At 39.0% G+C, this 26795-nt stretch overlaps 1 protein-coding gene across 2 annotated transcripts in view; it reads left to right on the top strand.

Moving 5' to 3' along the window:
- jph3b (junctophilin 3b) overlaps window positions 1–26795 on the top strand; it is a 171169-nt gene that overhangs the window by 103265 nt on the left and 41109 nt on the right. For both annotated transcript variants that reach the window (XM_043706816.2, XM_043706815.2), the window contains exon 3: window positions 24956–25080. In XM_043706816.2, coding sequence (XP_043562751.1) covers window positions 24956–25080 — 125 coding nt within the window. The remainder of the gene's footprint in view (window positions 1–24955; window positions 25081–26795) is intronic.

Below are 26795 nucleotides of genomic sequence, written 5' to 3'. Positions count from 1 at the left end.
GATTCTTGTCTTACTATTCAAATCTTTGCTGCAGAATTGGAATTTATTTTTCTTGATGTTGAGAAGCTAATTTTTCCAATTTCACCCTATTTTCCAAACTGATTTGTTGTTCAGGGGTTAGCAATATTCTGTCCTATGTATTTAGTATAGAAAAGGCTTTTATAATAATGGAAGCAATTATAAATTAACACATAAGGAGATGTAAGAACAAGCTTGAGCAAAGGGTTAGGTTTTAAAGAAAAACTTAAAGAAGGAGAAAGAGGTAGAGAGGCATAAAAGTTTAGAGGGGGGAAGATTTCTAGATTTTACAACCTAGACAATTGTATACACTGCTGACAGTGATAGGGCAAAGAAATTGTGGATGCAGAAGAGGTCAAAGTTGGAAAAATGTAGATTTCTTAGAGAGTGAAAGGACTGAATGAGGTTGCAGGTATAAAGTATAGAAGGGTGTGGTGGTGAGTCAGTGAGCCCATGAAGGGATATGAGTTAATGGATGAAATTTTAAATTTGTGGCATCGCTGGACTGGGACGGTTGTGGTAATGGATAAACAAAATTTGAAGTGAGGTAGACTACTGCCAGTAGAGATTTGGTTGAGATCAAGTGAATGGAGTTTGGAAGATGGGAAACCAACAAGTACAGCATTGGAATAGTCTCATTTCAAGATAACAGCAGCATGAATAAGATTTCAACAGCAGATAGGCTGAGGAAGGATTTGGGTGAGTGATATTACAGATGCAAAAGTGTTAATGATAAAAGATAAATAAAAACCGATGGTGTTGGAAGATAGGCTCAGTATTAAATAAGACTTTATGATTTGCATAGTTCATTTCAACCTCACACAGTGGCCAGCGAGGAGGATGAAATTGGTGGCAAGTAAATGCTTTGTGGAGTGGGACCAATGTCAATGGGTTTTCTCTTCTTACCACACAACCAGAAAAAATGTTTAAGCATCCAGCATTGGGCATCTGTCCAGCAATTTGACAAAACAGAAGCAGCTGAGGTTTGAATGAGATGGTGATAAAGTGCAGCTAGTTATTATCAGTATGTATGTGACATTAGTTTTGAATCTAGTTCGTTCTGCTATAAGGCAACAGTTGCATTCCTCTGCAACCTCGTGCTATAAAAAATCGTGCTGTGGAAAACCGCTGTAAAAGGTCACTATAGAAAATTGCTATATCTGTTCAGTAGAAAGTTCACGTTATCCAACAGTGTCCACAATTCATCAATTGCATTATAGCCAATTTGTGCTGACAAAACATGCCTTATAGCAGAATGTCTGAAAGTCCTGCAAAACTTTGAAAACTTTGTTGTATTTTTAAAATATTTGTCAAGGACTCTTTTATCGGTCACATTGTGTTGTTGAGGTCACTCAATAGAATCATAGCAATTTACAGCATAAAGGGAGGACATTTGGTCCATCATATCAGCGAGGAGCCTAATTCTACATGTGCCTCTTGGTTTGCAGCCTTGTAGGTAATAGCATCTTGAATGGATACCCAAGTACTTTATAAATGTTGAGAATTTCTGCTTCCACTACCCTTTCAGACAGTGAGTCACAAGGCCCACATTCTATTCATAGAAAGGCTCACTTCAAACAATGCATTCAATACCCCTTAAATAACAGAAAAATATATGGAAATAGTAAGAAAACGTTTTGACGAGAATACATTATTACAAATAATCAATAATTACTTAAAATAATAATGCTTCAGGTATCATATCACTTGAGTTCCAACACCAGTAAATTGGGAATCCAGCACATCAGTATAACTGTTGTTGAAGCATATTTCCTCTCATTTGAATCTCAAAATTGCAACAAATTTAATAAACACAGAAAAAGTACCTTGATTTTTTAAAAAATGCAATGCTGTGTTAATGATAAAGGAATCCATTTTACAAGTTAAATTGCTGGGTCAATACAGGCAGATAATTATATATCTCATATACCAAGACTGCATAGTTGTAGAACACAAGACCTGCGGAGGATAAAGAAATAAGAGTTCGAAATCAAATGAAGGAAATCTCTAGAAAGGGAGAGACGGTGATTTTCTTTCTAAAACAAGTTTCACTTAATTGTAGTATTTATCAATTGCTAATAATGTTCATCTTAAAATTATGTCTTTAGCCATAATATGTTGGCAGGGCATAGATGTATTCAATGCAGTTTCAGAAGGTTCTAAACTTGTTCCTCACCGCCTTAATCAGACCTTCCAGGTGAAGCAATAGTTTTCTGGTACATTTTTTCAGCCTAGTCAACTGCATTCACTGCTCTCAATACCTGTTTTCTCAACATTAGCAAGACCAAATGTAGACTGGGTGACCACATTGTGAAACCTCTCCACTGAGTCCATAAGAATGACCCTTACCTTCTAGTTGCTTGCCATTTCAATACGTCATCTTGGTCTCACGCTAACATTTCTGACCTCGGCCTGCTACAGTGTTTCAGGGAGGCCCAATGCAAGCTGGAGGAATGGCACCTCAATTTCTGCTTAAGCAATGGAAAGTCTTTAAGACTCAAAATTGAGTTCAACATCTTCAGACTTCAGACTCTGGACACTTCCCTCCATTTTGTTTACATGCTCCTTGCCATCCACCCCACAGCATGGCTGACCTATTTTCTACTATTTATTAATAATTATTTCATATCTACCTCTTTCCTCTCCTACCATTAGCACTCTTTTTAACTTTTGTTCTTGGCAGTCTTGTTATCTATTTCACTTTTTCCTCCTCCCGCTTTGTCAACAGCATAAATACCATCATTTTCTATTATGTAGTAAAAGTATAATAATCCTTTCAGTTAAACATGTTTTATGTTCCTTATTCTCCTCCCTTCCACCCATCCATCATACTGTGAAAAAATATTATTTTATTAAACTTGTGCAAATACAGTTGAGTTAACATTTTGAACTGAATTTGTTGAAATATGTAACAATATATACAGCATTCTAATAAGGAAAACAAATGTAAAGTCAGTTCTCTTCAATTGATTAGATATATAATGTGGCACAAGCAAAGACACAATTTATGTTAAGGAAGTGAAATACAGTACACTGAAGAAATGAATACTGTACCAGATAGGGTGATTCAATGAGCACTAGATGCACATAGCATTCAAACTCCTTTCAGCTGAAGGATTTTCATATTCATATCAAATGATCATAATGGGTGTCCTTTTCTTTTATTCATTCATAGGTTGTGGTCACTGGCCAGTATTTATTATCCATCTTTAATTTGCCTAGAGGGAAAATAAGAGTTCAATCACATTGCTTGTCTGGAGTCACATATAGGTCAGACCAAAAAGAATGACAGACTTCCTCCAGTAAAAAGTCATTAATGAACTGGATGATTTTTTTATGACCATAAATCTTGGAAGTGGCTCATGTGCATGTTGTACACAGATGCTTCCATATGAATGTTAATTATTGTTGTTGTAGTATGGCTATAGTCTTACCAGAATTAGGGGCTGCTCTCTTATTAGAGAGAAGCAACTGGTGATGATTTAACCTGAGGGCCACCAGACCTCAGGCAAGGGAAGAGGTTGAGAAGGAGAGCCCTTCATAGTAACCTCAAACCGGTGATGGGAATTGAACCCACTCTGTTGGCGTCATACTGCTCTGTAAACCAATTCTCATGCTAATTATAGAGTAAAATGTGTGAGATGCAAAATTATTTCTGTTTATCTAGTTGCATTTAAACAAAAAAGGTACTAATTCCATATGTTGAAATTATTTGAGAAAAATAACTTCTTCTTGTGTATCAGTCAAATTTATCTCCCAGTTTTACGAGGGTAACAAATGAAATATTCAATTTTTTATAACAGTTAATGTGTCATTGCAAAAAGGGAGCCCAGGGATAAATATTGAACTTTTCAAAAGTCAGCGAAGAATTTAAAAATATCTAATCTAAATTTCATTGTAACTTTCCAGTTTAACAGGAAAAACAAGACAATTTTCAACTGAAAGTAAATTTTATAAGGATGACTTGATGTTTGTATTGCATCAACAGTCATAAAGCAATGTGTTAACTATTTGCAACTCAATGTTAATGTATTTATACTAGTTAAATCCCCTGCACTCAACAATGAAATGGGGATGAAAGGGGATTTAATCAATATCGAGATGTTTGCTATTCTATTGATGTCTGATAAAAAAAAACTTCCTAGCCTATATAATGTACCAGTGTAGGCAGTTCACAGCAATTGATGGTGTTGCAAGAAGAAAAACAGTTACTAGGATTTAAATATAGCAGTATTCCTGGAAGAGTATTCCTCTCTCTCTGTTCATGTTTTTTAAAAATCCAAGAAGACATTTTTGCAATTGATTAATGCAGTGGTTATGAAACTGCAGAGCTTGCATGAAATGAGTTTGATGTAGAAATGTACTGCAGTGTCCTCGTCAGTAACAGTTCCAGAAATTTAGAAAACTGGAAAAAACTGGCTTCCTGTTGTGAAGTGCTTTTGTCGGAGAGTTGCTGCTTGGTTTGTTAATATTTAAGGGTTTTCTTAATTACATTTAGAACCAGCTTGAATTCAGTGTTGGTGCCAATTTTGATCATGCAACATGATCTTAAACCTGAACAAAACTATGCTAAATGAGAGAAGCTTTGAACAGATCTTGCAACTCAAAACTGAGATGTTGTAGGCTATCAGTGGCAACAGAATTATATTCAACCACAATCCCTAACCTCATGGCCTAACATATTCCTAGCCAGGACATCAACCCTGGTTCAATGAACAGTGCCAGGTGCAGCACCAGACATGCCTAAAAACAAAGTGCCAACATGCTGAACGCAGGATTATTTGCATGCCAAATAGCAGAAGTGATATGCAAGAGTAGGGATGGAATGGGAGTGGTGACTAAGTCATTTGATAACCAATGGATCAGATCTAAGCTCTGCAGTCCTGCCACATCCAGATGTGATTGGTGGTGGACATTTAACAATTAACAGAAAGTGGAGACTCCACAAATACCTCCATCCTCAATCACAAGGGAGCCCAACATATCAGTGAAAAAACAATGCTGAAGTATTCGCTTCAATTTTTAGCAAGTTGCTGAGGGGATGATTTATCTCAGCTGTCTCCCAACGTCCCTAACATTGCAAATGCCAGTCTACAGTTAAATTGATTCATTCCACATGACATCAAGAAGCAGCTGAAATTACTGCATAATACAAAGACTATAAAACCTGAAACCATTCCGGCAATAGTGCTTCAGAACTTGATGCACGCCCATGCAAGCTGTTCTGGTATCACTACATCAATGGCATCTACCCAGCAATGTAGAAAATTGCCCAGCTATGTTCTATGTACAAGAAGCAAGAGAAATCCACCCCTGGCCAATTATCATCCTGTCAATCTTCTCTTGATTGTCAACAAGTGATCATTGGGGTCCTCAATTGTTCTTTCAAGCAGTGCTTGCAAAGAATCAACTGCTCATTAACACTCTGTTTGGGCTCTGCCAGGATCACTTGGTTCCTAACCTCATTTCAGCCTTGTCCAAACATGGACAAAAGAGCTAAACTCCAGGGGTGAGGTGAAAGTAATTTCTCTTGACAACATTTCACAAGTATGGTTATAACTAGCATTTGTGCTTGTTTGGAGTCCAAAATCTCAGCCATAAGACTCCTTTGTAGGACTGCCTGAGTTAATGTCCTAGGCCTATTGCTTAACCTTCTGCCCATCATAAGGTCAGAGGTGGGGATATTCTCTGATGATTACACAGTTCAGCACCATTCATGAGTCCTCAGATACTGAAACAATCTGCATCCATATGCAGCAAGGACTATACCCAGACTTGGGCTGATAAGTAGAAAGTAACAGTTATGTAAGGCAGTGGCCATCTCCAACAATAGAATCCAGCTGTCTCCCCTTGATGTTGAGTGGTACTTACCAATACAGAATCTCTCATGATCAACATCCTGGGGGTTTCCATTAACTAAAAATTGAACTGGACTGGCCATATATATATAATGATTATGACAGCAAGGAATTCTGTGGCAAATAACTCACATCCTGTCTCCCTAACACCTGTCCACCATCTCCAAACCACTTCATGAAAATGATGGAATACATCCCACTTGACTCGATGGGTGCTGCTCTGACAATGCTCAAGAAGCTTGACATTATCCAAGACAGAGCAGCCAAGTTAATTGGTACCCCATCCATCACAGTCAACATTCATTCCCTCCACTATTTTATGCACAGTAAGTAGCAGTTGTTATGTCCCACTGGGGTAGTAGCCTGGAAATCAAGCCCTGATATTCCTCGAGTCATCACAAAAGATTTTAATATGTATGCAAAATTCCTCAATTTACCCGTCTTTTAAACCAATTTGACAGAAAGCACAGACCAAGTTTCTGTACTTAACTTCTGTACTTTCTGTTGCATTTAAATAAATAATTATGAACCATTGTCATATTAACACTACAAGTTCTCTCTCACATACACAGACAGACGTTATGGATGGAGGAAAAGACTGGGAAGGCAGTTCACTCTTTCCAGCTCACAGGTTCACTAAGATATGATGTGGAGGTGCCAGGAGCAGCGCTCCAAAAGCTACTACTTCCAAATAACCCTGCTGGGCTATAATCGGGTGTTGTGTGATTGTTAACTTCACTAAGATAGTTCTTTTGGCTTGTAATAGCATGCTGCTCCATAATGTTCTTTCTCCAAGTACTTTGACTTACTTGCAGAAGGTACAGCATGACTGGTACTCACTTATACTATCTCTGGTTTACCAGTTAAAAGCCACAGCTTGCAGAAACTGCTGAAGGGAAAAGAAACTGGTTTTCTTCAGGCTTACAATGGTTTTTACTGCTGGGAAAATAGACAGCGTCTGCCCTCATGTTGATCCAATGGCTTCTCTCAGACATTACACTCTCATGCTGTTCAGGTACCTGGGAGCGAATCACGTAACTGTTGGCAGGCAGGCTTTTATCATTGATAACAGGTCACTAGCCCAATTCATCATTTGCATGCAGCTCCCTGGCTCCAGCCTGTCTATAAGTAGAAATCGACTACTGCTCATCTACAGTAACCTTGCCCTGCTGGTTGAACAAATGACAATACAGACAGCACTTACAGTAAACATTGATGGCTTGCTTTTAACATGTGTGACAATCCCATCAGCTACTTTAGCTTTTAAAACAGTCATTTTCCCATTTCAGTCCACAATCAAAAATGCAGAAAAATAATAAAATATAGTCCTGATAACTGCAATAACTGACCAAAATTCCTCCAACGGCAACTTACGGCTTCTATTACCTAGAAGGGCACCACCATCTGCTGTTTCCCTCCCACACATCATCCTGACTTTGAACTTAGCTGTTCCTTCATTGATTTCAGGTCAAACCCCCTCTTACTGGCACTGGGAGTGTCGTTACACCCAGTGATTACAGTAGTTCAAGAAGGCAGCTCATTACCACCTTCTCTCGGGCATTTAGGGATTAGCAATAAATACTGGCCCAGCCAGTAATGTCCACATCCTATGAATAAATTTTAAAACTGTATGTTGAATCTTATGTTTTCTGGCTGAGTTTGAGTTGCGCAGGTTTTTTCGAGGGATTATGCTTTGAGGCCTATTGGGTTTCTTGCCATATCTCACTGAACTTGCCTCATTAACTACCTTCCTCAATCTATTGCATCTGATTCTGGCCCGCTCAGACTTTGTGCCGTTCCTAGAGCAACTCACCACTCAGTCAATTTCTGGGAACTCATTGCCTTCATTTGCGCCTGTGTCAACTTTAAAAGCCCATTTTGCACCTGGACCAGAACTGTCAGTCTGCAGCTGCCCTGAACCTTTGCCTCAGAGGGAAATCAGTGTGTGCAGGAACGTGGATATCCTACTGAAAATGGGATTTCCTCTTCCCAGGGACCAGCAGTGGAAGCCTCACACCAATGCATGCCATCCTGGTTGTCATCTGGGTTAGAGTAGACTCTGCAATCCAGACGAATATTCAAGACTTCCATCTTCCTTAGTACCTCCCTCCCTGTCATTCCAGGAGGAAAAAGGTTGACAAAAAGGCTGAAAAGGTCAAGATGGGAGGTCTGCCTAATATTTGGTTTCTTACCACTTACGTGGAGAGCATCCTGACTCTGACCACCCTGAGTACCTGCCTGATCGTCTCCGAGTCCCTTGATTTATTGTGTCTGGACTTGACTAAGGTCTGCCGACAACCATGACAAGCTTTGTGTACCACACACGAAGGCAAGACAAAAGGAATATGAGCCTTTTGGCTATGGTGGAAAATAACAAAGAAGTATGGCAATGTGAGGCAGGGTAAGCTCAGAGTGAGTGAACACAGGATTCAGCCTAGTCCAGTCCATGTTGGGTATGTGTCCCTAAGCACACAATGTCCTTGAAGCAGCACTGGAATGATTGTTGGTGGTGCAGCATTGAAGTGCTGGCATCCAATAAGTGGATCGGAGATGTATCATGAGGAGTCTTAGAGGCTGGCACATGCTGGATAGCAGTGTCTGTGGACATGGGATATGTGTAGTCAGTGCCCATGGAATTTGCCCTGAGATGTTGGTGCCCAGAGTGCAATATGGAGGTCTTTTGGAATGAATGGTGAACTGATGTCACCAAGTACCTTCTTTGACTTTCCATATTAAATTTTCTTGACTCCTAGCTTATTTGGCATATTTGGTGAGAGAAGAAGCTACATATCAATGAGGAAAGTTGAACTATTGACAAGGTGTTTAACAAGCAATAATCCCCCTTATTTGGCAACTTGCTGCTACCCGACACATTACTTGCTGGGCCACAATTCCAAAGCATAAAAGATAGAGCAATTTGCTCCTGATGTTGAAAAAACACCTCAATTTTGCCACAAATCTCACCATAACCCATGTCACTCAGAACCCTGTAAAATTCTGCCCTATGTAGTTCAGAAGGGTGATTTGGAAATTGTTGATTGAGAAACTAGACTAAAAGATATGATACTAGATAACTATGAAAAATGTTGGGCATTTGCAATAAAACATGTTCCCTTAAAGACAAGTGGACGAGCTGTAACTAACAAGATATGTCAAAGATAATATTAGACTAAAGGAGGAGGCTATTAACTAAAAACACTAGTAAATTGTAGCATGGGAGGATTCAGCAAAGGATATTCAAGAAATTGATAATATAGGAATTAACCAGCAAAAGATGAACAATGGAATTTTTATAGGTCTGTAAGGAAGAAAATAGTGGTCAAAGTAAATGTAGATCCTTGAGAAGCAGACAGGATGATTTAACCCGGGAGTAAGGAAATGGTAGACATTTAAAATAATTCTGAAAGTAGTGGGACATGAAGGGTCTGGTAAAAGTAGGGAACTTTGAAATATTATTAGCAAATAAATAATATTTGAGATAAGAAGGACAAACCCACTAGAGCAGGTGGCCTGCATTCTAGGGTTTAAGAAGGTAACTAAAAAGATATTAATGCATTGGTTTTGATCTTCCACAATTCCCTAGATTCTAGAACAACACTCCTGGATTGGTAAATAGTAAATGTAACCCACTATTCAAGAAAGGAGGGAGAGAGAATTCGGAACTGTTACCCTAACATTAGTAGTTAGAAAATTATGAGCAATGTGGTAAAGAATCATTGTACGACTAGGCAGAGCCAACCAAAATTTATGAAAGGGATTTTATGTGGAGTAAATTGGTCTGTGTTTTTTGGGGTTGTAATTCATGAGGTAGCTAAATGGGAACCCCTGTTTGTAATGTATTTGGATTTTCAGCAAGTATTAAGTAAGGTGCCTCAGAAGAGGTTATTACACAAAAATGGGTCCCCCCACATTTGTGGAGGTTATTTTCTTAACAGGATTGAGGATTGGCAATCTGTAACTAATATGTTTCTGTCAGAATCAGTATTTGGTTTTCAGTTATTTACTATGTATTAATGGCTTAAGTGAGGGAACTGCGTGTAATACATTCAAAGATGCTGATCCATCCAAAGTCATTGAGAAAGTAAGTGGTGAGAAGTGAGACCATACCTGGCACACTGTGTATTGTGCTGAAAATGTGTTGCTGGAAAAGTGCAGCAGGTCAGGCAGCATCCAAGGAGCAGGAGAATCGATGTTTCAGGCATGAGCCCTTCTTCAGGAAAAGGATTCCTGAAGAAGGGCTCATGCCCGAAACGTCGATTCTCCTGCTCCTTGGATGTTGCCTGACCTGCTACACTTTTCCAGCAACACATTTTCAGCTCTGATCTCCAGCATCTGCAGTCCTCACTTTCTGTGTATTGTGGACAGACTTGCCTCAGAGTGAATGTAGCAGAGGCTCATTAAACTGATTCCTGTGATGAAGAGATTGTTTTATCAGAAGAGATTGAGTAGACTATGCCGATATTCCTGAGAGAGTAGAAGGTATCATTGAAACTTAAAATTCTTGGTGTGAAATGTTGGAGTCTCTCCACCTGGGAGTCTAGAACTAGGGGTTGCAGTTTTAGAATAAGTGGTCATCTATTTAGGACTGAGATGAGGAGGATGACTTTCTCTCAAAGTGATGTGAATCTTCAGAATTCTCTGCCACAGAGAGCTAAGTTGTTGAGTAAACTGAAGATAGAGACCAAAAGACTTTTGGATGAAGGAATTGAGGGCTGAATGGCCTACTTCTTCTGCTGTTTCTTATGTGATGGAACAGTATAAAAGGCATATCTTTGCATTTACTTTGGAGTCAGTTTGGGCCCTTACACCTCAGAGTTTTGAATTAATGTCGTGCCAATGTTGAATCTGTAGTTTGAATCCATATAGAACAGTTTAAATATTTCAAACAATCAATCATTTTTCATGCAAAAACAAAATACTGCAGATTATGGAAATCTGAAATACAGACGATAAACACTGGAAAACTCAGCATGTGGAGAGTCCTTCAGGTTAATGACCTTTCATCTCTGGAGATTCTCCCTCCGTTGTCTTGAAGCTCAAAATCCCCATGCCCAAACCTGCTTCTACCTCCCTCCCAAGATCCATAAATAAGACTGCTCCATTTGATCCATTGTTTCAGCCTATTCCTGCTCCACTGGGCTTATTTCCTCCAATCTTGATACCATTTGTTTTCATCTTGTAGGGTCTTTCCAAACCATTTTTCATACTCTAGTTGCAAGTATTATTATTCAGAAATCACTAACAGCTTAATAGAGTGGAACCTCGATCACTTACTATAATTGAGAAGAATTCCCTGGTGAGTAACGGCCAATGATCAATGTGACAATGTTGTAAAGAGGATACTTATCAGATGCTCAAGGGAAGTGAAGAATTCACAAAAATATGGTTCTCTTTATCACGTTTCCTCCCAAATCTCTGTGTGGTGTTGTAAATCTGACAGACAATTTGAAATGAAATGTGAAATAACTCCACAGAGGCGGGTATCCCATCACCAAGTTAACTTTTATTTACATGTGGAAAGTCCTTGACACTGATCCAACTTAGTCCCTCTCCCACTGCAACTCCCAGGTCATTTCCTCTGCCCTGAAGCTCTTCAGGCATGTCCTGAAACAGACTCACACCTTCCACCCTACCAACCTTCGCATACTTCACCAGTTTCCTCATTTCCCAGTTCCAAACTTCCAGCTCAGCACTGTTCCCATGACCCATCCTACCTGCCTATCTTCTTTTCCACCTATCCACTCCACCATCCTCTCTGACCTATGACCTTCATCCCACCACCATCCACCCATTGTATGCTTTGCTACCTTCCCCCACCATCCTCCCTGACCTATCACCTTCATCCCCACCCCCACTCATCTATTGTACTCTATCTACTTTCTCCCCACCCCACCCTCCTCTCATTTATCTCTCCACCCTTCAGGCACTCTGCCTGTATTCCTGATGAAGGGCTTTTGCCTGAAATGTCGGATTTTCCTGCTCCTCGGATGCTGCCTGAATTGCTGTGCTTTTCCAGCACTACTCTACTCCAGAATCCAACTTCCTCAGAGCCAGCTCTCAGAATGAACAGAACCTCTAACACTCCTGTTTATTTTATTTTTTTATTTTATTAACACTCCTGTTTATATCTGTCAGCCAGGGCTCCCTGATTGGACCAGATTAATTGCCCAAGTCAGGGACCCCATATTCTATGAGGTCCGCCTGGCTAACCGCATTATAATCACTACAGAACGTAAGGACATCCATATAACATAGCCTTCCTGCACCCTGACATTAACCTGTATCTTGTCCTCATTGAATCTAATGCATTTCAAATTTTCCCTCTCGTAGTTTCTTTGAACTACTGCCATTAATGTATTGAGGAATAGCTGAGAAACTTAAATATGCATAAAAATCCCAAATCTGCAATGTTTTCTCTGTCAATCTCCTTGTTTGTTCCTTATTCACTGGCAGGCTTAGATGGCTCATGCGTTATAGGGTGGGTGAAACCTCCTAATGTGGAACTTTGTATCCCATGACAACCAGGAATAAGCAAACATTGATGTGGCAATGGCAATATGGTGCATAAAAGCTTCCAATGAGTGAATATAATTTGCTGATAATGAAGATGTGAATTTAGTCTTGTATGCAAACAAATTCATGAGATTTAGGGGCAATGAAAATATAATTCTACTGTGAATGCTGAGAGGCAGGTCCCACTCAAGCAGAGATCCAGAGGTAGGTTTCACATTTACTTTTCAGGTTTTCTGTGGGCCAGAAGACAAGATGGGACCTTTAAACCTCAGAAAGAGTCTTGTACATCCCTTTGACTGTGATATGGCATTATTCCAGCCACGATCTAATCTAGACACCCTCTCTGAAAGATCACTTCTTCAGCTGCTTTAGGTAAGTGGCGGAAGCTGGTGCTCCTTTCCAAGTTCTGGGATCATTCTCCATGTCCTCCTGCTGCCATTTCTTGCCATTGCCTGATGGCTTCACAGTCAATATGGCTGGCTGCTGAGCAGGAAGCAGCTTGGTAATAGTCTGTGGTCCTGCCACAAAAAATGGCACTGCTTGTATATCTTGAGCTCAGTGGATTCACCAATCAGTTACATGTTCCCTGTGTTGTCCCTAGCTTTTTGCTATTACTACAATTATATCCACCATCAGTAATATATATTGCACTGGCACATCACGGTGATGAGGTAGGACAGCTCCCCTCTTTTTACCCCTTTTAATCAGTGACAACAAATATTTTTGATTTCATTTTTAGCACCTAGCTATCTCGCTTTGATTAAACTTAACCAGACTGAGAATGAAGGAGAACCAGTTCCAAGGTTTTCTTGAGCGAAAGAGAGTGCAGTTATATTACCAACTCAACCTGAGAAAAATGAGAACATGTGAAATCAGATACATACTCAAACACAGGTAATAGGTTTTTGGGAGGCGGTAATGTCAATTATACTCAGCAAGATAAGGGTAATTGCAGCTTGAAGTTCTTATAGTCCTTATTTGTGAGAGTGAAACCTTAGTTCCAATTCTTTAGCTGTGGTGAACTTTTCAGATATTCTTGTGCTCTCAGTGAATGGTTGTTGTTTGAAGTTGCTTTTCCACAGAGTGCTAACTTTTCGGCTGAATGAGAGAGAGAAATGCAGAACTCATTTCATTTTGGCTCTGCCCTGCAATTCGGCCACAGATGTTGATAAATGTCCATTTTACATTTCTGAGTCTACTCATTAACTTTTCCAATTGAATGTTCTGCAGAAAGCTTTCATCTCAATATATAATATGCACTATCACCTGATGAAGGAGCGGCTCTCCAAAAGCTAGTGTGCTTCCAATTAAACCTGTTGGACTATAACCTGGTGTTGGGTGATTTTTAACTTTGTACAACCCAGTCCAACACCGGCATCTCCAAATCATGACTATTTTCACTACAGTTGTAACAATATATAATTCTGGGCTTCTCCTTTTCCAATTATTTGTTGTTGAAATATGAGAGTCATAGAGTTTACAGCATAGAAACAGACCCTTTGGTCCAATTCATCCAGGCTGACCATATATCATAAATTAATCTAGTCCCATTTGCTAGCACTTAGCCATATCCCTCTAAACCCTTCCTATTCATATACCTTCCAGATGCCTTTTAAATATTATAATTGTACAAGTCTCCACCACTTCTTCTGGGAGCTCATTCCAGACATGCACCACCCTTTGTGTGAAAAGGTTGCCCCTTAGGTCCCTTTAAACTCTTTCCCCTCTCACCCTAAACCTATGCCCTCTAGGTCTGGACTCCCTTAATCCTATCCATGCCCCTTATGATTTTATAAACCTCTATTAGGTAACCCCTCAGCCTCTGATGGTCCAGGGAAAACAGCCCCAGCCGATGAATGGATATAATATATGGCAATAAAGTTGTTGCTCTGACCCTATCAGCTTATATTCCAAAGTCTTCCAGATTGTATTGTATAAATGCCAGTATCCTGTTTGAGAAAGCATTTACTAGGTTGACTTAAACTCTATGGACTGGATTTTATCGGGGATGAAGTGGGAGGTCCTCATTTACCTGACGTAAAACTCAGGAGCAAGCTAGTCCCGAGCTTCTCTGACTTGTTCTGTGCTGTATAATGTCTGGAGGCAAGGCATCTGTACCCATCTGGGTAGGAAGTCCCACCTCCTATAGCTGGCACCTTATCAATTGGCCAGCGGCTCTTTAGACCGAGCAGTACAGCCAGAGGCAGTGGCAGCAGCTTGGATTGAATTCTGTACTTGATGCAGATCACTGCCAGATGTGAAGATGTGTGACTGGTGTGAAGCTCCTCTTAGGTTGGTAGGAGAGAGTTGTTGGTGAAAGGGATGGGAATCTGGGATGGAGAGGGCAGAGAAAGAGGAAGTGTGAGTTTGAGAAGACTTGAGGAGTCTTTGACAGGGAAAGGAAGCCTATAAAGGACCTAACTTTCCCTTGGCCAGATGTCAATCCAACCAAGGAGATCTGCCAGTCTACACAGTCTCTCACCATGAGTTAAATCATATTGGTGGTGGAAGGAGGCTGTTAATTGCCATTAACTGACTCCTTGAGGGCCTCAAATGATTAAAGACTGTTGGCTTCCCATAGCTGCCCTGTTGCTGTTTCAGTTATTGTACTGTCAGGTGGGTGAATAGGCATTGGAAACAATTTCTCCATGTGGCAACAGATTTTACTCTGAAATTCCAGCCCCCTTCAATCTGCCACCCCATCCTAGTGCCAGGAAAAGGAATAAAATCTGAACCTATGGCAGCAAAGAATGAACTTTTCAGCCCAGAGACTTCTCAGGAAAGAATAGATCATGTTTGAAATCACTTGTCTTATCCTGCTGGTTTAATGTACATTATCATTGGCAGTGATCCTGGAAATTTCTGTTGTCAGGACTACCACACCCTCCCACTAAAATGATATTATGTAAATGCTGGTTACCATGGAGAGAAAAATATAAATATACACTTTATAGATAAGAATTGATTGTTTAATTAATAGGCTATAAACTGGTCAATGTCAGTCACTTTAACCTTTCTCTAGTTACTTAGCAGCATGATGTGAAAAAAAGTTGCATCATTCGATTGTCTGACCCTTTTTACTAATTCTCAACAACATTCATTTAAATATGTCTTCCAATAACTGTAATTTTCCTTTTCAAAGCTATTTAACCTTTGTTTAAATCATTTACTAGACTGCAATTCTTCAAGTGCTGCACCAGTCTGGATCTCAGAGAAAAGACCCAGCCATTGTTTGAGCATGTCCAACTTGTCTTGTTAGCTTGTGGAATGAACTGCCAGAGGAAGTGGTGCATGTCGGTACAGTCACAGAATTTAAAAGACATTTAGAGATGTACATGAATAGGAACAGTTTGGAAGGATATGGGCCAAATGCAGGCAGGTGGGACTAGTTTAATTTGGGAACATGGTCGACATGGACAAATTAAACCAAAGGGCCTATTTCCATGCTGTCTGTGTCTCTATGACCATATGATGTTGTAGAAAAGTCGAGTCTACTACCTTGAAGATTTCCATTTTATACTTGCTGTCATCTCACTCAGCAGGCGTTTGAATGATTAAGCACTTAAACCAAGACAGTCAAATCAAGTCAAGCAGTTAAGTTCCACTACATCTCCCAAAACTGCTCTCATATGGCATTGCTGCCCACTCTGGGCAGCTTCTCAATAAGAGTTAAAATGGGTCCTATTCTGAAAAGAATATATGATTATACCAGATGAAGATTGGTGTGATGGGGTTATGAGTCAATATTATGACCAGGTGGTGTCATGCCACACAAAAATTGTCCACTCTTTATTTAAAACGTATCAGCCATGTTTAACTTGAAAGGTCTTATTCATTGTGTGTGTGTGTTTATATATGTTAGGGATTTAGTGATCCATCCTGCACCACTCTTATTGCTCCAAAAAACACTGTACTTGCTGTAGTGTTGTCAACATTGGGTCAGTCCCCAAATACTTTCAGTAATATTGCCTTTCTTTCATAGACAGAATTCATAGAATCCCTACAGTGTGGAAACAAGCCCTGGGGCCCAACAAGTCCACACCGACCCTCCAAAGGGAAACTTACCCAGACCCATTTCCCTACCCTACTATTCTACATTGACCCCTGACTAATGCATCTAACCTGCACACTATGGGCAATTCAGCATGGCCAATTCACCTAACCTGCACATCTTTTGGATTGGGAGAGGAAACTGGAGCACCCAGAGGAAACCCACGCAGACATGGAGAGACTGTGCAAACTCCACACAGACAGTCACCCGAGGCAGGAGTCGAACTCAGGTCCCTGGCGCTGTGAGACAGCAGTGCTAACAACTGAGCCACCCTGTTGTCTGTTTTTCAGAATTATAGAATCCCTTCAGTGTGGAAACAGGCCCTTCAGCCAATCAAGTCCACACTGACCCTCCGAAGAGTAACCACCCAGACTCATTCCCCTACCCTATTACTCTACATTGACCCCTGACATATGCCCCTAACCTACACATCCCTGAACACTATAAGCAATTTAGCATGGCCAATTCACCTAACCTGCACATCTTCTGAATTGGATGTAGGTTTGCTCACTGAGCTGAACGGTTCATTTCCAGACGTTTCGTTATCTTACTAGGTAACACCTTCAGTGGGCTTCATGCGAAGCAATGCTGAAAATTCCTGCTTTCTATTTATATGTTTGGGTTTCTTTGGGTTGGTGATGTCATTTCCTGTGGTGAAGTCACTTCCTGTGTCTTTTCTCAGGGGTTGTAGATGGGGTCTAACTCGATGTGTTTGTTAATAGAATGCCATGCTTCTAGGAATTCTCATTGTTTGGCTTGTCCCAGGATGGATATGTTGTCCCAGTTGAAGTGGTGTCCTTCCTCATCCGTATGTGAGGATTCTAGTGAGAGAGGGTCTTTTTGTGGCTAGTTGGTGTTCATGTATCCTGGTGGCTAGTTTTCTGCCTGTTTGTCCAATGTAGTGTTTGTTACAGTCCTTGCATGGTATTTTGTAAATGACGTTAGTTTTGCTCATTGTCTGTATAGGGTCTTTCAAGTTCATTAGCTGCTGTTGGTGGGTTTGTGGGCTACCATGATGCCAAGGGGTCTGAGTAGTCTAGCAGTCATTTCCGAGATGAAAAACCTCAACCTGAGCTACAAACCTTCTCAAACTTTTTCTGGATTGTGGGAGGAAACAGGACCACCTGGAGGAAACCCATGCAGACACAGGGAGAATGTGTAAACTCCACACAGACAGTCACCTGAGGTTGCTATTGAACCCAGGTGTCTGGAGCTGTGAGGGAGCAATGCTAACCACTGAGACACCATGCCGCCCATGCCCATATGTTTCTTAGTGTGTGGAGATATACACTTTATCTTATCAATAACTGTGAGTTATAAAATTGGTATTCCACTCATGAGTTCTATTGGTGTGGATGAGTCATGATGGTCTGTTATTTGAGAGGTGGATAACTAAAAACATACATGAGATATTTTATCTGTTCTGTCAATGGTCACTAAAAATGTTCCTGGACATTTTTGAGCAAATTTTAAATTTTAAATTTAATTGCCTCAGTGAAGTAGATCTGAAATATGATGACATTATTAAAGCCATAGAATTTCTTTTTAAAAATTTGATGCTTCTTTATTCACAAAATCATTTCCAAAATTTAGGCAACTTTTCATATTAGTGAGCTGTTTTCTGAATGGTCACAATAAAGGAGAATCCACGAACTTAGAATCCTTTCTCTAAATTCTGAACTTTGTTCTGATCTATAAGTATTTAACAGAGATGTCCATAGTCATTTCAATACAACAAAATCCTCTAGATTTCTGAGTAAAAATTTCAGCTTTTTTCCCAAATCCCTTGGGGTCAGCTAGTTCCCTGTTGTACTGTGCGAAGGGCAGTAGAAAACAACAGGAAGGGAGTAAGGCATTTTTTGAAATCTATTTAGACAAGAATGGAGAGTACTTTCCTCACTTCATTGAGCAGCACTGTTAATAAGATTAGCTTCATACGAGTGGGGTAAAATCTTTGACTTGTAATCATGCTTGAATTGTTATGCTATCCAAAAACCACCATTTGACACACTAGTTGCAGTAGCTACTACAATTTGAAGTACAATATTGATTAAAAGTGCTATTGATTCTTTTCAATATCTTTAAAATTCTTGCTATTTTCCATTTTCAATGTTAACTTTCCAGTAAATATGCTGAACCATAATTGCTTCAGAATCAAATGATTAGGAAAATTAATTATGCCTTAAAATTCAGTGGCTTGAATACTTAAGTGGGTTGGGGATGGTTGGTGTTGGAGATGGGGGCGTCATCAGTGACATCAGTGGAACTGAATGATTGGCATGTTCTCTGTGGCCCAACAAGGATAAATGACAGAGTGAGGCTGATAGCCAAGGTCGGTACTGATGAGGATGGCCCCAACGGGATCTTGGGTTCATGCCACTCTGCAGATGACCTCACTACACTATCCACTCTCTCACACATTCACACACAAGCACACGTACACCCACCCACACACACACAGTCACACAGACATACACTCTGTCACACTCGCGCGCACACTCTATCAAACACACACACACACACGCACACATTGTCTCCCTCTCTCCCATATAAACATACAAAAGCCTATGGGGAGAATTTGCATTTGCAGATTTGTATTTGCAGATACATCCTATTTTGTTCAAAAAGCACACAATCTGTCGGCAGTCAGTCCATGTGACATTTTATGAATTCCTACTTTGGAAATAGAACCAGTCTGACTCAAGGTTGGGATACAGACTGACCCTAATCTCACACCTTTAATGCATTGTCTGAGCTGAGAGGTCACTTTGTTTATACTGATAAAACTTTAAGTTATCTTGGGACTGTGACTTGAAAGATGTTCTGGAATTTACATACTAATCAATCGAAACCTGCATCCTCATTCTAAGTGATTAAAGACTTAACAGCAATCTAGGTTTGTTCAATACATCGCATGAGTTGTATGACACTTTGATCTTTTACTAAAAATTCTGTGTCCTATGATCCTGCCCCAGTAGCTACCTGAAGGAGAGTGCTCCAAAAGCTTATACTTTCAAATAAACCTGTTGTACTATAGCCTGGTGTTGTGTGATTTTTAAGTTTATCCACCCCAGTCCAACACCGGCACCTCCACATCAAGTTTATTTTGGGTCTTGCAGAGTCTCTTTAAAGATTACTAGTTTGGTCATATGATGATTAGTTCCATGGGAGACATAAGCACCAAAATTGCACTGGGCTCCTGGAATGGGGAACACAAATTTCAATGTTCTAATAAGGCTCCTGCCTGTTTAGACAAATCAAGCTGTATCAGTATAAACCAATCAGTGAATAGTAGATTTTAAATATGATTTGCTTAAAGCTCTGCTTTTCTGCAAAAATCTGTGGTAAGTGGATGGAGATCCCCTCTCAATATATTTCACAATTTATTAAGGCTGTGTTTATTTGTCAGCACTACCTCTAGGTGGTACAGCAACTGCGATTGTACAGAAACACAACTTTGCAGTGTTATATCACCACAAAGTAATGGAAAAAGAATGGCCAATATAACAACACTGCCAATATAAAAACACCTGAGTATCACTGAAATCAAGGGACATTTTGCCTCCTGCTGCAATGATCATTAAAACAAAATTGCAATACGAAATCTACAACATCAAAATAAGTTCAGCTCAGTAGCATATCAGGTTTATTCCATCGCATTCATGTGTTTGTTGCTTGCTGTTCCATGGGATTTTGAGATAGTGAAAGCACCATTACAGACGGAATTGACATGTCAGGGTGATGTCATCATTGCATACATGAAGGTATCCTGGTGAAGCCAGTGCTATCACAGTGTTATCACCAGTGGCACCTGAGCATGTACAAGCAGTAGCCATCTTTGCCACCCATCTTGGTGTTGGCAATACACATTCCAATTTAATGAAAATATGGTGAATGACCTTATAGTTTCTCTCCAACAATATGGGCAAGAAAATATCCTGCGGCTTCAGTTTAACTTAATGCTTCTGTTGCATTAAAGGCTACAATTGTTTTGTCATAGAAATTGTTGGGGAGTCTCAGGTGGTTTGGCTGGCAAAAGATGATAGTTAAATGCCTAAACTAGCGTTAGCTTTCCAACAGCCAAACTAGTATTTTACCTGTTTCGGAGGTTTGGTTCCATATGGGGACAACCACGGCAGCCTCCCAACAGGTTCTTGGAAGAGCTTTCCTTTTATGGCCTTTCCATGGTCCACAGTGGGATGTCCCTGGTGACAATGGCCACTACAACAGCTTCCAGCTGCTGCTGGTTGGTATATGCCTTGATTTCTGGGGTCTGCCTATATAGTCCAGTGCTGTACTTACCTTCTCTGTGATAATGCCTGGATATTGATGTGTGAGCTGTTTCTTCCTCAAGCCTAAGCAGCTTCCTCAGTTGCTGGTGTTGCAGAGGTTGCTGAGCTGTTGCTTCTGTGATTAGGTCACTAACTCTGGGAGGTGGACTGTGTCCCCATTTTGGATGGCAGTCCTAGCAATATCTATTTAATTACGACTGCTTGTCCCTGCAGGGACAGTTTCCACTTTCAGTTAGGACATCTTAACTCTTTTGAAAACTCTTCAGAATGCATGATTAAAGAAAACTGGAATCATCTATGTTTGTTTTCAATTTATTCATGATTTTTGATTAATGTTTGTTGCTATATATAATACAGTATATATTTTATAATGAATTCTTCCAATGGTTCCTTAGCTGATTTAAAAATATTTTAGTTCTATATGTATTAATCAATAAACGACAGAAAACTAAAAAAACCATCTATATTGTGTGGATGAGAACTTTTTTCAAATTAAGGCCATTTTCCTGTTGTAAAGTGTTATTTACAAAATTATTGTAAGTTATGTTACAGCAAGACGTATTGGCTCCAGCAGAGTAAAACAGATGCAATATTCAACAGAGCTGCCACAAATCTATTCTGCTGGCTTTATGGTTTTGTCTTACTCAGCTCCTTCTCCATTACGAAGCACACATTAATGATTTATAGTGAAATCAGAACATTGGGGAATAAGCTGGCATTTATTAGCAATTTCATTAGTTAGTCATTAAATAAAAAGCTACCTCGCAGTGACGTCATTGTCTCCTGTAATGACTTCAAATAAAGGAAGAGCATTCTTTCAGTAGCCTCTGAGCGATTAATTATGTTGTGAAATGTTTAAAACCCATTTGAAAGTTCAAACAACATGCGCTCTCCAAAAAAAGCAATTTATTTGGATTCCTGTCACTACTTCATTTTAAAGACAGATCTTTACCCATATAGTCTTTGAGATGAAGTGCAAACATAAAATGTGCCAATAATTTAATAACATTAATGGTCCAATACAAATGGGAAGATTTTATTTCAACTCATTTCACTTGAGATGTTCAACTGCAACTTGCATTTTTTATGGCTATTAAAGTACAAAACATCACCAAGTATCCACGTAAATGAAGGAACAGAACATGGAGGGAAAGTTTGCAAATGGAGCATTGGTTTGTGTAGATTTTTAGAGATGGAGAGATTTGCAAAGAGAGTTCAAGTGAGATGGAATCAGATGCAAACTCTCCTCCCAACAAAAGACACTGAGACATACATATAATGCAAGAGTCAGGAAACCAAAGTGTGTGAGGGGTGATGTAAAGGAAGGATGCAGAAATGGATAGGGACAGGGTCTTGGTAGGCTTTGAAAACAATGAACAGCATTTTATTAAATCAAAAAAGTTACATGTAATTCATTAGCTTAGTGAACAAAACTGTTAGTGCAGACCATGTCTAACGATTGAGTGCAACTTTGTGGATGAAAACTTATCGGTATCTGAATATGAATAGAGTTTATGGTGATTGGAGGATAAAAGACTGAACAAAAAAGGAAATGGAATAATCAACGAAAAAGAGAATAAATGTTTCGGTGGAGGAATTTGGCTGTGTTGCAGAGGTGTAAGCAAGAATAGTGTAGGCATGAAGCTCAGCTGTGCATCGAATAGGATCCTCAGGCTCTGTAAAACCTGGTGCAACCTGAACAAGTAGTTAGGGAGGTGGATGGAATGGGGAACAAAGGTGTACAGTTTATGACAGGGTTTGGTGGCAGTGGTGTTAGACTACACAATGTTCAGCTGAAGGAAGTTCTGTGATGATGTCAGGTAGGCAGTCTAACAGCAAGGAGACAATCATTTAAACATCAAAAGCATTGTTCTGAGTTGGCAAGCAGGTGGAGTTTGATCAAAGTAAAAACCTATTTCACATAAAAAATGTTTTTATAATTTAAAAAAAAGATTTAACCTATTATTCTAATCAATCTTTTCAGAGATGTTATTACACACCACTGGACCAGATGGGACCTGAACCCATCTGGGTTCAGCAACAAGCTTGGTGATTGGCATCACACCCTGCCCATAAATCACACTGAAATTTATAGTGACTGAGAAAAGGAAATGCTTGCATTTATACTGCACCTTTTACAACCTCAGGACAGCCAAAGTGTTTTACAGTCAATAAAGTACTTTTGAAGTATAATTGCTGTTGTGATGTGGCTTTTGCAGCAACTAATTTGCACACAACATGAACCATTAGACTATTCACAATTTGATAATAGTAAAATCACATGGTATAAAACACAGCCAGGACTCTGGAATAACTTCCCTGGTCTTTTTTGAAGTAGTGCCATGTGATCTTCCATGTCAATCTGAGAAGACTGACAGGACCACTGTTTAGCATCTCATCCTAAAATCAGCAGCTCCAATGGTGCAGCATTATCTCAATACCGTACTGGAGTCTGAGGTTTTTATTTAAATCTCTAGAATTCAACCTGAACTCCCAGCCTTCGGACTTAATGTTGAGAGTGTAACTAACTCAGCCATAGCTGACTGATTTTTGTCATTACTTGATTTTAGGATTCTGACTTATAAAACAAAATCCTGCCCCCTGACATCAGACAAATAAATGTCTGCTTCCCCTCCTCATTGACTACATTACATTGGTGTGTTAACTGTGGGTGTGTGTTTATAATTTCACTGTCAAGCTTTCCTTGTTTGAAGTTTGCTGTTATAACATTAAGTGCTGGAAATACACAGCAAATTGTTCAGGATTCCTAAAGAAAAGACAGTTCATGAAGTTTTAGGCATGGACCTTCATCTGTAACCATGAAGTATGTATACTGAATCCATTAAGCAGTCTTCTATTTTTATTTCAGATTTCTTTCATTTTCAGTTTGTCTTTTTTATTTTGCTCCCCCTCATTGCATCTGCATCCTCACCTACTCCTGATTGGCAGTTTGTAAAATTAAACATTTTGAGTGAGAAAAACAAAATCAAACTTTGTCAACAATAAAGTATATCAATTTTTTCTGATAATTAAAACAATCTTCAACCTTGTAATTAACATATCAATTTTTAATCTAAAAGTTAACAAGAAATTGGGCATTGGAAGAAGTAGTGCACTGAACATACAGGGGATTCATGATTAAACAAAAGCTGCTAGTTATGTTAAATTTGAGGCCATCCTGGTCAATCATTAACTGAAACATTTAGCTCTGCTTTAATGTGGATTTTCTGGATTTTGTTCTCAACACTGGACAGATTTCTATACCTCTGATGCTCCCAAATTTCACTTGGAGAAAAAGCTCCAACAAAGCAGTGAATTTATATTTACTTCAGCTTCCAGAGGCCTGCACTGAATCATATCAGAATTATTTTGGGCCATTGCAAACAAATTGTTTCATGTGCAAGTATATTGTGGCTACGATATATGGTTCATGTTGTGACATTAATGTTCATCTAGATCTTCATCAACATCATTTATTATATGAGAAAAGTAAAATGCTTCAAGTTACAGAATTAAGTGCCAAATTTCGGATATAGATTATTTAAAATTAATTTTTCTCACTCTTTCACAAAAGTTTTGAGGTTTTAGTTTTCCTGGAAGGTATGCAGAATTTGGCAAATAAGTTAACTTTGTGAATGGTTTTTGTTATTCAAGCGATATAATTATTTCATTATAGTTATATAGCCTGAATATTTCATTATATTAATTTTTTATTAAAGATTATTTTTTAAATATGCTCCTAAATGATTATCTTCATGTCAAAAGATGGATTGAATTTTTCAAGGATATAATTCTTTATTTCTTAAAAATCAAGTATTTGCATCGTCAAAAGTTCAACTTTGAGGGAAATCTTAAGTTTCTGTCAGAGACAATTGCTTTGTTCATATGCCAATGTAATTTCTCCTAGTAGCCCCAGAATTGGTATTTTGGCAAACAAAGGATAGAAACATTTTATGATCCAGCATATGATGTAGAAAATTAATAAAGCCATTAAGAGGCTTAAAAACATAATTTTACAGTAAGGGCTAATGATGCAGCTGCCTGTTTATTTAAGATAAAACAGTAATGACAGTCAAATGGATAATTTATCTCCAATATGTTTTTACAATCAACATGATAATAGAATGTTATAGATCAGGCACAATTGTGCTGTGATTTTTTACAAAATGTCATAAGTAGTTATCACAGCTCTAAAGAGCTACATTTCCTTATGTTTCTTCCAGGACATCTCATGCTAAGTCAAAATCGGAGGTGGCTGAAACAGCTGCTCAAAAAGCTCAGGATGAAGCGCAGCTTGCGAGGATCACTGCCAAAGAGTTCTCACCATCCACCCAACACCCGGGCAATGGTCAGTATGCTAAACAAAAATATTGTGTTTCTGTTAGCCTACTAACAACTGAATTGAATTATTCAGTTTACAAAACACAGGACAGTAAGTGTTCTATTAAGAATCAAATTATGGTACCAGATTCCCTGATACCGTGGAATGAAGGTTTGTTCTGGGAAATATTGACAAGACATTTATATTGCATGCTTTCAGTAGCATACGGGCAGCTTGATTTAATATTTAATCAGAAGAGGAACAGCTTGATTGTGTAATACCATAACACTGTACCGAGGTGTTAGTATTCAGTATGCAGTCAAGATGTTATGTTCAAGTGGAACCCACACGAAATGAATTCCAGTGTACCAGAGACAATATTGATAATATTGATAAAATAATTCACGTATTATTAATGCTATACCTTTTGTGGATTTTGTATTACTGTAATTTATTTACAGTAAAACAGAATCCATCCTTTTAGAGCAGTAGTCTGATTGCTAATTTTTCTAATTGTAGAATAGTAAAGTTAAACCATACTTTTCTTGAAGTCCTTGTAAAATGTAATTTCTTATTTTTTCACCATGCTTCTTTCTCCATTTCATACCTGTCATCTTCGTCTCTGCTGATTTATTTATTTTGTTCGTCTTTCTTTCTGTTTTTAATCTTCCCTTTTCTTATTCTTCCTTTTGCATTTTCATACCTTCCTCTGTTTTATTTACAAGCACAGTAATGACTGAAAAACAGAAAGGCAAATGTTAGCTGACTGTGACAGTTATAGCATTGTTTGGTTCTGATTTGTTCCCCTTGACTAGTTTTGTCAGTGAGTTTCATTAGTGGAGAGCAACTTAATTAATAGTCTTCATATAGATTATATACGTATGTAATATGTTTGTGGGAGCGGGAAGGATTAGTTCCAAAGCAAAGTATTATTCCATTGAGGAATTGCTTTTTAGGCCTGATTGAAATAATGAATTTAAGGTTTTGCTTCTTATTTGAAAGTGATGGGAATACATTTATTGATTAATTGAGTCTGGATTGTCTTTGCAGCAACAAACAAGGAACCCTCTCATGGTGCTGATCATCCTAATGCTCTCCATTCACTATCTCCTGCATATTCCAATTCAGGCTATTACATTTCAACATTATATGAGACACATTAAGGCATATGTTTATGGGCACAGGAGCTGGAGATAATTGCACAGCTTATCCTGACTTGTACGACAACAAGAATCATCACTTAATGTTTCCAAGCATTCTTACTGAGGCATGATCTTGTAATAGTGTTCCTGTGTAATTCCTAAGGTAATTATCCTTTGGAGCAATAATGGGAGCAGCTAGGGAATAAATGACAATCTGTTGACGTGAGCTTCTCCTTCGGAGTTCAGGGGTGGTTGAATTTTGAAAAATGAATGCACCATGACTTCCTCTATAAAATTACACTGATTTCTAGCGTTCTTTGTCACACACAACTTAGCCATTCATAAAGAGGAATCTCTCTCTCTGCTGACCAAGTTAACTGTAGGAGCAGCAAAACAATGGCTGTATCTCACTGCTGCCTTATTACGATGCCATACAGGGTAAATTCCCCAACTCTGCAAAAAAAAGTGTCAGCCAATGGATGCCAACTGAAACACAAAGATTGCCGTCCCTTGCTGAACTGAATCCTAAGCCATACGCTAAATATTGCTGTTACCATTATAGTTACAGACAACGGTGCTGCTAATTAATATGAAGTAGGT

The sequence above is a fragment of the Chiloscyllium plagiosum genome, unplaced genomic scaffold (genome assembly GCF_037043375.1).
Source record: "Chiloscyllium plagiosum isolate Xiang-an unplaced genomic scaffold, Cpla_swu_hap1 HiC_scaffold_17, whole genome shotgun sequence".
NCBI classification, from domain to species: Eukaryota; Metazoa; Chordata; class Chondrichthyes; order Orectolobiformes; family Hemiscylliidae; genus Chiloscyllium; species Chiloscyllium plagiosum.
This window is presented reverse-complemented; position numbering and strand designations above follow the sequence as displayed.